We start from the raw sequence: 17,406 nt of genomic DNA, 5'->3' as shown, positions 1-17,406 counted from the left end.
CGGCTTCGTCCTATTACTTAGCCCACTTTTCGATACACACACAGTAATTTGCAGCTACACAGAGTAGAAGCAACAAAGTAGAAGCAACAATATGCATCCGAAGAGTGACAAGTGATCTCAATCACGTGAACCATGATTTGCATACACTGTAGTATTGACAAGGGATGATTTTATGATCATCTTCGCACTCAATTCCCAATAGGGGCCATACAAGTATCTACCATAGACTGGGTTCCTCGTTGATGGACTTATGGCTTATCTGCAGCGATATAATCACTAGCAAATGCAAACCCCTCAGATTCTGGCAGGCTGTGTCACGTGCCACACCATATCCCACCACTCATTACGTAAGCCTATTCACAGTGGATGGAAATTCTGGAATTTTGAACGATGATCGCCATGCGGGGGAAGCCACCATTTGTAGATAATGTGCCTCGAAGAATGCATCCCTCCGTTGAGGTCAGTGGTAGTCTTATATATCAATCATACTCAACATCGCTGACCGTCTCCAGCACATTGACACTTGCGTCCCCGTAACGGCGCTCAAAGCGCTGGAGTTGAGGGATGTCAAGCTTCTACTCCAAGCCCAAGGCACTTATATCAGACTCATTGATGAAGTGACTGGGAAACTGCTCGCAGAGCTGAAGGCCTTCAAGCGAAATCATGTGCACGGGTTCGTTGCTCTCAGCCAACAAGAGCAAGTTGCCGGGCCCTCACATGCCCGGTTCGTTGCCTGGGGAGGACAGTCCGTGAGAGCTTTTGACTTGTTTCTCTCTGTTCAAGAGCCCAGTGCAAGACTCGTGGCTGCAAGCGCTGAATATCAAGGACCAGATTGGATCCTGGCTGGTTGTGCGTCCAGCCAGGAAGAGTCCACGACTGCATATGTATTGACGGCCCACAATGCCGTTCTTGGTCTGCATATAGTAGATGGAGACGGGTCAAAACATGAAAAGGCTGTTCACATAAAGCCACTTGTTACTGGTGTCAACACGATTTTGTACTCTGCAGATATCGTCGCCCTCTCGGACTCTCACATCCTGATTGCCGCAGGGACTGTTTTTGGAGAGATCATCGTTTGGTCTTCCTATCTGAATGAGTCTGGAGGAGCAGTCGGTTCGATTCATCACTTCTTTACGGGCCATGAAGGGTCAATCTTCGGGGTCCGGATATCTCCTTCTATTGCTTCCTTGCGCGGCGACCAGAGCGGACGACTGCTGGCTAGTTGTAGTGACGATAGAACGATCAGAATCTGGGACATTTCTGACTGCGAGCGTACGTCTCGCCACGATGCGCCGGCGTACTCGACCGATGGCTTTGAGCTCCGGAGCACTGGCTTCGGTGCTGTAGCTCACGACAACGAGGTCGGTTCCGAGAAAACCATTGCCAGTGCTTTTGGGCATCTGGCCCGAATTTGGGGTGTCAACTTCCTTCCTGTGGGAGAGGGATTAGGCAAAATGAATCTTATTTCTCGTGGTGAAGACGCGACGTGCATACTATGGGATCTCACATGGGACCCGTCGTCACAGACACCCCAATTCAAGCTGACTGAGGGCATCTCCATCCGCAAACACACGGGCAAGCACGTCTGGTCCTTGGAGGTGCGCAGCACGGATACGGAGGCGGTGATTTATACCGGCGGCGCTGATGGAGCCGTGAAGAACTTTACCATTAAGGCAGACGAGAATGGATCTCTCGTTCTACCCAATCTACACGACCGCATTACGATGACAGTTGATACTCAAAATTCGGAACCCCACGTTGAGACGTCCATCAAAGGCTTTGATTTTGTCTCACAGAACGAGTTCATTGCTGTGACTGCCCGTGGCGAGGTTCAGGTCGGTCATATCAATGCCCAAGACTTGTCTAAGCAACATATCTTTAAAGAAACATTATTCGTCGAAGATGACCTGCGATCTTACTCAGTTGTTGGCAGCTTACCACAGGAAGGTATTGCCCTTGTTGGTAACGCAAGAGGTTCGATTCGGCTTTACAATCATAACGTCAGGTCTTTAACAAAGCTCGTCGACGTCGGTCAAAGACCTTTGATTTTGATCCCCCTCGACTATAACCAGGTTTCAGAATCAGAAGCCAATCTGGTATTCACTGTGTCTTATCCGAACTCCGAGACAGCAGAGCTTTTCATGGTATCGCTGTCAGGTGATAAACCGTCGGTGGATAGAATAACTATTAATCTCCCCTACGGCTTCGGCATGGCATCTGCATCATTGGTATGCGGTAAGCAGTACCTGGCACTCGGCTCTCTCACTGGCAATTTCGCTCTGTATAAGGTGGCCAATACCGAGAGTATCGAACCTGTTATGCCCCCGAGCAAGCTACACGGTCGTGAAGGACTCAGCTACATCACGTCATTCTCGTCGCTATACGGTGAGGAAGAACAGCTGCATCCGTACTTTTTGACCTGTGGACGGAGCGGGACCTACGGCGTACACAAACTGGTTATCTCAGAAGGCCCGGAGCCTTCCATCTCTCTTCAAACCTTACATCTGGCCTCACTGGCTTTCAACTGTGAGATCCAAGGAGCCTATATCGACAAGGTATCTCAAGACCTCATGATCTACGGATTTCAGCCCATGGACTTTGTGCTTTGGAACGAATCCGCGCAGACAGAAGTCGCTAGACACAAGTGTAATGGCGGCCGACGCGCCTGGGCTTTCCAACCTAACAATACCAAAGCTTGGGCTGGTTCACTCCTATGGATTCAATCCGGCTTTAGTGGCATGGAGATACATCCGGACGCCAGCCGGACCTTGCGTTCTGGCAGCCACGGTAGAGAAGTGAAGGCCATGTCTGCGACTCAGCAGGGTGGACTGGGCCCGTTGTTCGCGACGGGATCGGAAGATACAAATGTGCGTATCTTTACACCTCGCGATGCGCAGTCTGAGAACCGCTGGGGAGCTTTCAAATGTTTACGGCTCCTGCGAGAGCACCACACGGGTCTTCAGAGTGTGGGGTGGTCCACTGACGGGCGCTTCCTCTTTACGAGCGGTGGTTACGAGCAGTTCTTCGTTTGGCGGACACACTCGATTCCTCGGTTTGGACTTGGAACGATCTTGGATGGGGAATGTCCCAAGAGCGACCCCAACTCTGATCTTCGGACAACGAGTTTCGACGTATTGGAGGTGGAGGACGAGCAGGCAGAGGGTTCGTTCCTAATCTGTCTGACCTATTCTAATTCCACCATCAAGGTAAGCAGACCATACATTCTTTTTGAGCGATGCTAACTGTGCAGATCTTCCATTACACCTCATCGGCCGAAGGAGGCAGCTTTACCCTCTTAGCGAATGGCACGTACATGAGCAACTGCCTCACGCAAGCAAACTTCATGCTCAAGGGCTCATCACTGAGCCTAATCACAGCTTCCACAGACGGCTACTTTACACTCTGGGACCTGACCTCCGTTTTGGAACCTTTCTACACGATCACATCACCTCTGCGTATGAAGCAGACCATCCAAGGAGCATCCATCACGCCAGCAACCATCTCATGCGAAAACCGCTACCAGATCCATTGGAACAGCATCAAGAGCCTAGAACTGGCCGATCTATCAAACACCCTGTCCTTGATCGTCGCAGCCGGCGACGACAACTCGATGACCGTCACTCTTCTGGACACAAGCATCGAGAACGGCGCGGCCACATGCACCATCGCAGTCCCCGATGCCCACGCAGCCTGCATAACGACGACGAAGATTCTCACGCAGCACCTGAACCCAAGCGACGGGACTGCTCGATTCGCCGTCGCATCGTCCGGCAACGACCACCAAGTCAAGATCTGGTGGATCGATATTAACACGAAGATGAACGGGGCGGACCGGATCCAGATCTGCAAGGCAGCGGAGCGGTACAGTTCTGTGGCGGACATTTCGTCGCTGGACATCCTCCACGATGCGTCGGGAAGTAAGCTGGTGGTGTGTGGTACTGGCATGGAGATGTTGCGTCTGCAGTTGTAGTACCTACTTTAGATGATTTGCACATACTATACCAATAAACATAGAGCCATAGAATAGAGTGTACCGCGGATTACGCTATTACCCGGGGAACTAAGCAAGTAACCCCGTAGCCAAAACGGCATAGTCTGCTCGATCAATGCTTGATTGATATCTGCGTGATGTTCTTCTCCCTCCGATTTGCTATCTGCAGGATGCAAGCAAGCATGCATTGCTCGATTGCTACCCCGCAACACCAGGGTTCAAGACGGGGAATTCTTTTTCCATCAACCGCATTGAGGTCCGATCGCAGTCGGCTAAATGATTCCACAGGATCCAAATTCCAATGGGTTACAGCTGGGTCTAGAATGGGCGTGATGCATACCCCTCTTTTAGTAGTGATACTATATAATAGTATCCAGAAGATCAGCACAGCTTGAAGCTTCACATTCTACCCAGCCAAGACCTTCATTGAACCTACAATCCATACTGCAACAACAGCAGTAAACCAACATGAAACTCCCACCCTCCTGGCTCCTCGCCAGCGGCATCACCTTCACCATGACCGCTATCCCCACAGCCACAGCCAGACCATGGACCCAAGTACCACGACCAAGAGCAGAAAACACCACCACTAATCCCACCTACTTCTTCACCTTGTACGTCCCCAACCGTCACCCCTAACCACACCACACCATCACCGCCACCACTAAACAAGAATATAGCGGAGACTCCTACTCCCAAACCGGCTTCAGCGCCTCCAGCACCCAACCCTCCGCCTCCAACCCCATGGGCAATCCAGACCTAGGCAAGCACCCATTCCCATTCCCATACCCATACCCCTCGCATAACACAAACCCCTAATAATAATAATGGGTCAGGAATCGGCACCACAACCAACGGCCCCAACTGGATCGGCTACCTAACAACAACCGAAAACGCCTCCTTAGTCCTCAATTACAACTTCGCCGCGGGGGGCGCCACAATCGACAATGCCCTAGTCCCCGCATACCCCGGTGACTTGGCATCGCAGTTCCGGCTCTTTGAGGATGTGTACGCCCAGAAGCCGGAGACGGCGCCTTGGGATGCAAAGGATGCGGTGTTTGGGGTGTGGATTGGGATTAATGAGTATATCCCCTCCCTCCATCCTTCTTCTCATTGATCTTATTCTCGTTGTGTATTATGTATGGGGATGTGGGTGGGTGCATGCTAATAAAAATGTATGAAATAATAGTATAGGAAACGCATTCTACTCCACCGACGCAGCGACATACACACCCAAGCTCATATCCCGACTAGAAAGTCTCGTGGAGGAGGTATATAAGAACGGGGGCAGGAAGTTCCTGTTTCTGAATGTCCCGCCGACGAGTCGCAGTCCGTTGTTTTTGGATCAGGGTGAGGAGGTCGTTAAGCAGCATGCGGAGTATTTGGCGGTTTTTAATCGGAATTTGGAGGGGATGGTGGAGAAATTTAATAAGGAGAAGGGGGATGTAAGTTTCCCGTTTCTTAATGTGTAGGGGTTGGAAGGAGAGCTGACTAGGATGTGTACTAAGGTAACTACCGTCCTCTATGACTCGTGGTCATTCATGACGAAAATCCTGGATGATCCCACGGCGTATGGATTCCCTAACGCCACGTGTATCGATGATGATGGGACGTCGTGTATTTGGTGGAATAATTATCATCCGGGCATGAAGTATCATCTTTTGCAGGCGGAGGATATGAAGGGGGTGATGGCGGGGTTGGGGGGGTGGTAATATTATTTTTATAGTATGTTATTTGTTGGATAGTATTGCTGCTATACTACTACGTTTGAGATGAAGCATATATACTAGTGGGTGTAAATGGAACTAGTTACGCTGTAAATGCTCAGCTTTGTTTATTGGTTCATTGTTGATATGTAGTATAGACTGCATCGGTTATATATTTTAATGAGGGACTGCCCTACGGTATTCTGGCTGAATGCATTGCCAGTGATAAAATGTCACTGACATAAAAGCTCCACTTATGCATTACTCCATGTTCTTATATCATAGGGGCCCGAAGGGCCGCGTAGTAAGGATAGTAGTATATTCAATAATATTTAATAATAATATATTATTATTATTCACTATTATTACCTGTAATTACTCATTCTTATTTACTATTACTATATAGTTTAATAACAGTTATATATAATAATAATCAGTTATTTATATATTATAAAAAGATTATTTATTATTATTCTTAGATAAATTTTATTCTAAATTAATAAATCTTATTTAAACCGGGTAATTACATTTTACTATTATAAAATTATATGTGGAAGCTGATCAAATAATCAAATTTAGTATTATCTAACAAGAATTTCTAGCATGAGGAAAGAAAGAAAGAAACTCAGAGAGAATATATAATTATATAAAGATAAATAAATCATGCAAGACAGGTAAATAAAATAAATAAAATAAAAGTTATATAATTCTGAGATATTACTTATTATTATATTATTTTTTTATTTAAGTCTAGCTATCTTTAGCTAGAGATAAATTATTTTTTTTATAATTTAATATAAATTTATCAGTCTCTATAATTATTAATTATTATAGAAGGTGCTTAGAGAGTCTAAAATAAATAAAATATTTTATATAATAATTTTAAAAATAAAAGAAAGTATTCTTGAAATTTTCTACTGAATATTAAATATAATTAACTATATTAGATATTAGCTATTTAATTTTATACTAGAAATAATTATATTATAAATAATTAATTAAAATATTTTTAATCTCTTATTTTATTTAATTATTAATTTTAATAAATATAGTAGTATCTTGGATCTGTTCTGATAATAAATTAAATATATTATATAAATAAAATTTTTTAAAATAGAAGATAAAATATATATATATATTTTTAAAAAAATAAATTTTATAAATATTATTAATTTTATTAATAATAGATACAGAATTATACCAGTTTTCTAATAGTTTTTATAAGAACTAGTTCTATTTCTAGTTATAAATATTAATAAAAATTTTATTACTGATATTGAAATTAATAGAGTAATAGAACTAATTAGCTTATTATATTTATTAATTTTATATTTTCTAGATTTTATCTTATATAAAGATTTAAATTTATTTTATATAATAAATAAACTCATGGGCTTAGTTTTAAATAATAATATAAAATAATAAATTTATTAGAGAAATCTAGTTAAATAATATTTAAAATTTATATTTTTTCTTAATTATAAATAAAAATAATCTGGTAGATTCATGAGGCAGAATTATAATAATAAAATTAATAAATAATAATAATTCTAATTAATTATTTTAAAAATAATTAATAAATAAAATAAATTATTAGATTATATATTAGTTAATAATTTTTATTTATTTATTAATCTGCAAATAATATATTATTAAAAGTTTTAATTTAATCTATAGGATTTAATATAATTTATTCTAAAAATTAATTATAAATTAATTTTTTTAATTAAAAATAATAATATTAAGGGGCCCTGTCCAGGCATAAACTTAATTAATAAATAAATAAATTATATTTTATATAAAAATCTGTTTTGTATAAGAAATAAATATTATATATTTATTAAAATAATTTATTATTATAAAAATAATATTAAATCTATAACAGTCCTTCAGAAAGAAATAGAAATTTATAAATATATATTATTATAATTAATCAGGAATTAGAAGAGATTAGAATAATTTAAATAATAAATCTTAATATATATTTTTTCTTTTATAAATTAAATAATTATTTATATAGTGTCGGATATCTCTGTTCTAAATATTTTAAAAATATTATTATTTAATTAATATTATTATTTTTATTTATTCAGAATAAGTTAATAATAATTATTAATAAATCTTATCTAATAATTAAATTCATAGATTATTTTTATCAGAAATTACTAGTTTATTTTAATATAGAAGTAGCTTATCTTATAAAAAATAATTAATTTCTTACTAGTAGACTTGCTCCTGGAGATTTTTTAAAAAAAAATAAATATAATTTATTTTTAAAATATAATTTATAATATAGAGATTTTATTTTATAAAAATTATTAATACTGGATTAGAAGTTATACCAGATTCTAGAAACTTGGGTTTTAATAGTACTTAATAATAATAATTATTAATTATTTTTAAGTTAATCTTTTTCTATATAAGATAATCAGTTAATATATTATTCTTTTCTAGTTAATATTTAATAATAAAATAATATTAAAATAATATTTCTGCTTAGCAGGCCTGCTGGATATTAAATTTTTTAATAATTATAAAATATTTTAGGATTTAATAGTCTATAAAAATTATAAATTTTTTTAATTATTATAAGCTTTTCAATTCTGCTCTCTATTTTGTAAGAATATATATAATAATTAATATTTTTTTATTATAAATATTATAATTATACTTAGAAGAAAATATAATCTTAAAATAATAAATTATAGAATATTATATATTTTTAATTTATTAATAAAAAATTCCTATAATTATTTTATTAGCTATATCAGTTTTAATATATATAAATTAAGATAAATTATAATAGATTAATATAAGAACTAATATCAAGATTTATTTTAGAATCTGAAAGATTATTTTACAGAACTAATTCCAGATAAATAAAATATTTTTCTGGATAAGTTAATTTATAGACTTAATAATTTAATTATAATTTTTTATAAAATACTGGTAGAAATTACAGAATCTAAAAAATAATTAAATTTTTTTAATAATAATTAAATACTGTTATTCTGTAATTACAGTAGTTTTTATAGAATTAATCTAAATATTAATAGTAATAATAATAAATTTTAAAAATTTAATTTTTATTATATAGAACTTGTACTTATAGATTATTATTTAAAATTTAATTATCTGAAAATATTTAAAAATCTAATAAATATAAAACTTATATTTTATTTTATTTTTATTAAAGATTAGTATGTTATTTATATATATTATAATAAATTTATTTAAAAAGTTTATAAAAATTTTATTAATAAAATACTAGAAGATTACTGGTTTATTTATAAGTCTGAATAATAATATTTAATATTTAAAGATTTTATAATAAGTTTAGAAAGTAGTTAAGTCTTTAAATTTATAATTTATATAAATATAATAGAAATCTTAGTAGATATTAAGTTTTATAAATATTTTTATATTCTAGAAATAATCTATTATTTTATTAATTAAAAAAATGGGATAAGAATTCTTATAAATTAAAATATTAAACTTCTAATAATTAATATATAAATATAATTTTTCTCCAGGCTTCTTTACTATCAGGATAAAAAAAATAAATAAAATTATATTAAATATAATAAATTTTTTTTTTAAATTTTTAATAATATAATTACAGGCAGCTTTAAGTTTTTCTAGAATTATCTTATAAAAAGAAATTATTTTTAATAGATTACTTTTTTTTAGTTAGATGTGATAATCATAAGATTAAAAAATAAATAAAATATTTAATTTTTTTTTAAAGAAGATATTTATTAGATTATAATAATATTTAAAAAGAATTTATTTTATTTTCTCTTTCTCAGTCAGTTTAAATATTTTATTATTAAAATCTGTTTTTTCTATAATAGCTTTTTTAATTATACTCAGGAATATGATAAATATTTTTAATTTAGAATTTTAAAAATATTTATAAAAAGTAGTAGTTCTGATAAAAATTATTTTAATTTTTTTAAAAATATTTCTTTTCTAAGAGCTCTGGGAGATTTTAGAAATTTAATATTAAAAATTTTAGTTTACTAGATTCTGGTATATTTTAATTAAGATTTTTTATAAAATATTTTAGTAGGTGCAGGGCACTTCAGATTTTATTTTAAAAAAAAATATTTATAATAAAATATTAATTATTTTTTAAAAATTATAGTTTTATTAAATAGCATTTTACTAGTAATTTTAATTAATTAAATACTATAATAGAATATCCCGGGAGATTTATTATAATAATTTAATTTTAATTTTATTTTATAAAAAAAAATAGTTAGGCTATATTAGCTTGCTTTATTAGTAATTTAATAAAATTTTTTATTTTATAAATTATATTTATTTTAAAATAATATCATAGTAGTTTAATTTAAATATTAAAAATAATATACTATAGAACTGGTATTTATTAACTGTAAGTATAAATTAGATAATATAAATTAAAAATACTATAATCTTACTATTAAAATCTATAATAATATAATTAATTTTAAAAAAAATAATATTAATTTGGAATTAGTAAGTTATCTGAATAATAAAGATAATATTTATATAAATATAAATATTAGTTTTAGTATTAGTAAGAGTATATATAAATACTGTTAATCTATTATTTAATATTAGAATTTTAATAATAAAGTTTTTATTCTCTTGGCTTAACAGATCTTGTAAATTTAATAAATTAATATTAATATTTATTTTATTTAAAAAAAAGATTTTTTTTAGATATTATTTTTTATTAAATTATTATTTTTTATTATTTTTAATAGCTTAACTTAATTTACTTTCTTTTTTAAATAATTCTGGATTAAGTATTTCTATTTCTAATAAATAAAGTAATATTCTTTAATTATTATATAAATATATTTTTCTGATTTTATGCTGGTAGCACAGCTAGTATTATAAAAGATTTTAATTAAAATAAAGAAGATTATGATTATAGTAATAATAATAATTAATATAAATAATTAATAATTTAAAATACTTGTTTTATTACAGTATTTTATTATATTATTAATTAAGTTTAATAATTAGATATATTCTTTAATATATTATTTAAATATTATATTATTATTATTGAAATAAGATATTATCAGTTCTTGTAACTTAAGTAGAAGATATTAATAAAGATTTTTTTTTTAATAAATTTTAATAATATCTGCTTCTACAGTGAGGTAATAAAATATAAATATAAAATTATAAAATTTATTATTAACTATTATTTTAAACTCCTGATACTATTAATATATATTATAAGATTTATTTAAATTAATATAAATAATTTTCAGATATTTAAGCATGTTAATTATATCTGTATAGAGATTTAGAATATTAAAATAAAATTAGAAAACTAGATATTTTTTAATATTATTTTTATAATAGTTAATTATATAAGTTTATCAGACAGTAACTATACTTAAATAATTTATATTAATTTTTAGTTTTTATTATATTATAAGGAGCTAATCTTTAAAACTAATAATTTTATTATTATTAAATAAAAATAAATCAGAGATCTTTATTAATTTCTTAAATTCAGAAATCTTAGTTATTTAATTATTCTAATTATTAAGTTAGAGAAGCTGGATAGTATATAAATTATATTTATATATTATTTTATTATAATTATTATTAAATTTATCCCGCTGGCGGATAATCTTATATATTTTTATTTTTATTTCTTTTATAATATAGAAAATTATATTAAAGATTTTATCAGGATTTTTTATATATAATTTATAAAATTAATTATAAATAATATTTTCCCTGTTATCAGGCTTTTTTTTTAATAAAATTATTAAATATTATTAAAAATTTATAGTATTTAATATTAATTTAGTATAGTTTTCTTTAATTATTATAAATATTTTTACTAATTATTTTAGTTCAGGTTTTAGTTAGATTATTCTATCTTAACTATATTTAGTATTATTAAATATATATAAGAGATAATACTGGCTGCTGAGCTAGATAACTAATAATATATAATATTAATTTAAAAAATAAAAGATAGAATAATATTAGAAATTATATAAAAACTAATTAAATAGTCAAATTTAATATTATCTAATAAGAATTTCTAGTATAAGAAAAGAAAGAAAGAAGCTTAGAGAGAATATATAATTATATAAAAATAAATAAGTTATATAAAGCAGGCAAACAAAGTAAACAAAACAGAAATTATATGATCCTGAGATGTCACTCGCCGTCACATTATATACTATTTAATAATACTTATTAAATTTTATTAATAAAATAAATAATCTTTTATTTAATATTTTATATATTAATAATATCTGTTATTTACAGTTAGAAAAGATATTATAAAATTAAATAATATATATAAATTATAAATATTTTTGATTTACTGATTATATTATTCATATAATAATATATTCTTATAATTAAGAATCTTGAAAGTTATATAAAATTATATTAAAAATAATAAAAAACTAAATTATAATAATTATATAAAATTAATATTTTATAGACAGTATACTAAATCTAATCTATTATTATTAATTAATAATTATTTAAAATTATTATATATATTTATTATGAATATCTGTTTAATCTTATCTTATAATTTTAATAATAATTAATTCTCTGAAGAATAATAATAAGAAAATATTATTATTTAATTTAAATTATTAGATTTCTAATATTATATTAAAAAAAATAAGAAAATTTATAACTAAAAGTAATATTTTATATTATAACTAAGATATACTAATAAAAATTTATATTTAATAAAATTTTCAGTAATGATTATCTGTGAATAATTATAAATAAAAAAATAATTAATATAATATTAATATAAAAGATTATTATAAAAAATTTTTATAATAATCTTATAAAATGATCAGAGATTCATCGGGAATAGAATTTAATATAATAATAATAAAATAAATTAGACTTATTATACTAAATAGATATTAAAATAAAATATTTTTTTTAATAAATAAAAAATAATATATTTAGTATATCCTGCTCAGAAAGAAAATAATAATAAAATTTAATAAAATATATTATTAAAATCTGTATATCAGTATTAAATTTATTTATAAAAATATATTTTTAAATAAAATACAGGCAGGATTTATATAATTTCTAGATTATTTAAAATAAAATTAAATAATTATTTTATTAGAAATTAGCAAGGCCCAGGTATACAGAATAATAAAATTAATTTAATTAAAAAAGATAAATTATAAGCTGAGATAATAAGATATAATTAATCTATTTTTTAAATACTTTTATAAAAAGTATTAATAATTAATTATATATATTTAAATAAATATTTACCTATGCTTTAACTTGCCTGTTAGAATATTATAATTTATAAATAAATTATATTTAATAATAAATATATAAAAATAAAAGCTAATATAAATAATAGATATTTTAAGATATTTTATTTATTTATTATTTTTTATTATTATATCAAGATTATGCAGTAATTTTTCTACTATATATAAATAAATTAGTAAATTAAATTTATTAAAAAAAAGAATTAGATTATATAAAATATTATAGATTCTAAAAATATATAATTAGAAATTAATTAATCCTGAAGCAGTAGCTATTAAATATTAGAAAATATAATAATTATAAAATATTTAAATATATATATTATTAGAAGACACTACTTGGCTAGTCAAGATAAGTATAATAATAAATATAATTTTTATATAAATATAGATTAGTTATTAAAAAAATAAAGATAAATCTGTAATAAAAAAAATAATATTAATAATTAAATTTATAATAAGAATCTTACATAAAATCAGATTATAATTATATAATATTAAAAAATAATAAATAAAATAATAATTTTTTAATTAAGTTTTAATAATGTCCAGGTCTTCAGATATTTTAAAAAAAGAAATTAAGATTAATAAGTAAGCTAAATTACTTTCTATAAAATTATATTAAAATTAGTAATATTAAAAAATAAAAAAATTCTCTAAATATATTTTAAAAAATAATAATTAATCTTTTTTTAATTAAAATAAGATATATTATATAGACAGCCTAAAATAATATTAAAAATTAAGATAATTTATTTAATTAATAAGGATGTAGACTATATTCTTTTAATATTAAAATATTTTTATTATTCAGAAATAGTTATCTGATAATTATTTTTAATTTAATAATATTAATACTGAAAATAGTACCAGTTATAAAAGATTATATTATATTTTAAATTAATCTTTTTTTTTCAGGGGTAGTAGTAAATCTGATATTCTATATTAATATTATAATTAAATATATTATTATTTTTAGCTTACTATAATATATCTCCAGTAAATATTATAATAAATATAATAATAATTATTTATTTACTATAAAAGATACTGTAAAAGTCTTTTATAATAATTTTAAAATTAATATTAATATTAGCTAGAATATCCTGAAATAAGATATTATAGAGATCTAGTATTATAATAAAAAAATTAATTAAATATTTTTATATTTAATAAGATAGACTAGCTGATATTAGATAAATTTTTTTTAAAGTTCTGAATATATTGCAGTAGATTCTAAAATTATTAATTAAAAAAAAAAGACTTTATTTATAACTAGTAGAATAATTATATAAAATAATTATATTTAAATATCTTAAACTCAAGTTCTGCTCAGAGTAAATATATAACAGTATATAATTATATCTGTCTAGTATAGAAAGTTAAAATATAATAAATAAAGATAATATTATTAAATAATATAGTTAAAAAATTTATATAAATAAGCTGGAAATTAATATAATTATTAATTAATATAAAAAAGATTTTAAATACTATATTCTTTACCAGTTAATATTTATTATTAATATAAGAATCTGTAAGTTTAAAAGAGTATTTATATTTATTTTAAATTTTAATAAATTAATATAATTTAAGAATAGGCTGGACAGTATAAATAATTTAATTATATATATATAAATAAAATTAAATATTTTTATTAATAAATATTATTCTGTTATATTAAGATAATATATTAAAATATTATTATAATTAGAAAATAAATTAAATAAAATTATTTAAAAGAAAGATATTTCTAGAATCTAGATAAAAAATATACTGGCTGGATATAATAATAAAAAATAAGTTTTATATATAATAATATTATAGTTTAACAAGATAATCAGAATATTTTATTATTCTAAAATATAATTTAAATAATTCCAGATTAGATAATAAAATAAAAAAGAAAAGATATAATAAATTATAAATATATTATATAGATATTTCTTACTTCAAGAAATTCTTTATAACTAGTAAAACTAAATTTTAGATCTTAGAATTAACTGAGATAGAGTATATTTTTATTAATAATATAAATAAAAAATTTTATATATATTTTTTTAAAATATTTAGTTTTCTAGAAATAAACCTGAACTCTTTAAGTAATATAATTAAAATTAATATTTTATATAATATTATATAATTACTCTGGGAGATTAGAGTAGTAGAAATCTATAATTTAAATATAATAATAAATTTAGAAAGCTGGTCTTGAAAATAATTAATATTAAATTTAAAATATTTTATAAAAGATTTTTATTAATTATTTTTATTTTTATAAAAAAAAATCTTCTAAGAAGACATGGTTAGGAGATTTTCTAGATTATTAAAAAAAAAAATATTTTTATAAATTATATTAAAAAAATATATTATTTTTAATAAAATTAATATTATTATTTATACTAGTATTATTATTAATATTATTATCAGAACTAGTAATACTATTAATATTTATATTAATATTATTATTAGTATTACTGCTAGAACCAGTATTACTATTAATATTTATATTAATATTATTATTATTATTATTATTAATATTTATCTCTATATTATTATCTGAATTAATATTAATAATATATCTAGTATAAGTATCAGAATTAATATAAAAGTTATTTATATTAGAATTACTAGCTGCTGTTAATTTAATTATTATTAAAATTAATATTAATATATTTTAGTTAAGCAGGCTCTGCTTACATAAAAATATTATTTAAATATTTAATAAAAAAAAATTTATATTATATTTTAATCTCTGGTAACTGGTTTTTTAAGAATAAGATATAATAAATATTATTAATTAATATAAACTGGTTAAATAAAGTAAAATATAATTTAAATTAAATAGTAAAGAATAAAGGAAAATAAAAATTAATTTATAAAAAATATAATTAGAAATAAAAGTTTTAAATAATTTTTATAAGTCTTATAAATTATAATAAAAGCTTAATAATATTTAAAATTATATTATTAATAAATAATATTTTCTAGAATTTAGACATGTTTCTATTATCAGAGATTTATATATATAATTATTATAATAATCAAAGATATTAATACTAAAGATATTAATTATAGAAAGATAAGTATTATATATATTAATAATTTATAAATTAATATTATTATAAAAATTATTAAAAATTTATTATATTTATATTTATTCAAGATAGATATATATCATGAATTATATAAATAAAAAAATAGTAAATAGAATACTACTATTAAATAATATTATTAGTAATTAATTATAATAAATATATATTTAAGATTACTATAGTACTATAGTAATAATACTAGTATTATATAAATACTTAAATATTATTATTACTTAGTAGTCAGTATTATTATAATTATAATATAATTTTAATTTTTATTACTAATACTTAGTTACTAGTCTTTTAATATTAAGAAGATTCTGTAAAAGCCTTTTACAAGATTTTATATATTTAGTAATAAGAGTTAGTACTATAATTATTATAATATAATAAATAGAATTAATTATTAATTACTAGATTTATAATACTAATCATACAGCTCTTTATTATTTATTTAATAATATATATAATTTATATTATTTATATTATTTATAACTTATTATTAGCTATTTTTATTCTGTTATTTTTACTTATTATTTTTAATTTTTTTATAAATAGCTGTCTGAATAGCTTTATCTTAATATTATTATTATAATTATATTCTTATATTATTTACTGTGGCTTGCTGTGGGATCTATAATAAGATTTATAATAAAATTTATTTATAATTATATAAAAATTATTTTTTTTTTCTATTTTTTTCTATTATCTTACTTTTCTTTATTAAGATTTTTATTATTATATTTTTATTAAGTCTAACTCTTACACTGCTGTTTTAAATTATTTTTTATATTATTATTATATTTACTGTGGAAGCCGATCAAATAGTCAAATTTGGTGCTATCTAACAAGAATTTCTAGTATGAGGAAAGAAAGGAAGAAGCTCAGAAAGAATATATAATTATATAAAAATAAATAAATTATATAAAGCAGGCAAATAAAGTAAATAAAATAGAAATTATATAATTCTGAGATATTATTTATTATTATATTATTTTTTTATTTAGATCTGGCTGCTCTCAGCTAGAGATAAATTATTTTTTTTATAATTTAATATAAATTTATTAATTTTTATAGTTATTATTTATTATAAGAGATACTTAAAGGGTTCAAAATAAATAGAATATTTTATATAATAATTTTAGAAATAGAAAAAAGTATTCTTAAAATTTCTTACTAGATATTAAATATAATTAGCTGTATTAAATACTAGCTATTTAATTTTATATTAAAAATAATTATATTATAGATAACTAGCTAGAATATTTTTAATTTTTTATTTTATTTAATTATTAATTTTAATAAATATAGCAGTGTCT

General features: G+C 25.5%; 2 protein-coding genes across 2 annotated transcripts; both read left to right on the top strand.

Moving 5' to 3' along the window:
- Positions 1-399: 399 nt before the first annotated feature.
- On the top strand, positions 400-3,970 carry BO79DRAFT_188922 (tRNA (34-2'-O)-methyltransferase regulator RTT10; the record flags this gene model as incomplete). Its single annotated transcript, XM_025680623.1, has 3 exons — positions 400-459; positions 513-3,206; positions 3,251-3,970. The coding sequence occupies 3 exons, from the start codon at positions 400-402 to the stop codon at positions 3,968-3,970; spliced, it is 3,474 nt and encodes a 1,157-aa protein (XP_025543071.1).
- A 537-nt stretch (positions 3,971-4,507) lies between these two features.
- On the top strand, positions 4,508-5,703 carry BO79DRAFT_225311 (putative cellulose-binding GDSL lipase/acylhydrolase; the record flags this gene model as incomplete). The annotated part of the gene is made up of 5 exons (XM_025683727.1): positions 4,508-4,605; positions 4,672-4,754; positions 4,828-5,074; positions 5,181-5,436; positions 5,500-5,703. 5 exons carry the CDS (start codon positions 4,508-4,510, stop codon positions 5,701-5,703), a joined length of 888 nt encoding a protein of 295 aa, XP_025543070.1.
- Between the last annotated feature and the right edge of the window lie 11,703 nt (positions 5,704-17,406).

This window comes from Aspergillus costaricaensis, assembly GCF_003184835.1.
Source record: "Aspergillus costaricaensis CBS 115574 unplaced genomic scaffold BO79scaffold_5, whole genome shotgun sequence".
Taxonomy (NCBI): Eukaryota; Fungi; Ascomycota; class Eurotiomycetes; order Eurotiales; family Aspergillaceae; genus Aspergillus; species Aspergillus costaricensis.
The sequence above is the reverse complement of the archived record's forward strand: the minus strand, read 5'-3'. Positions and strand labels throughout refer to the sequence as shown.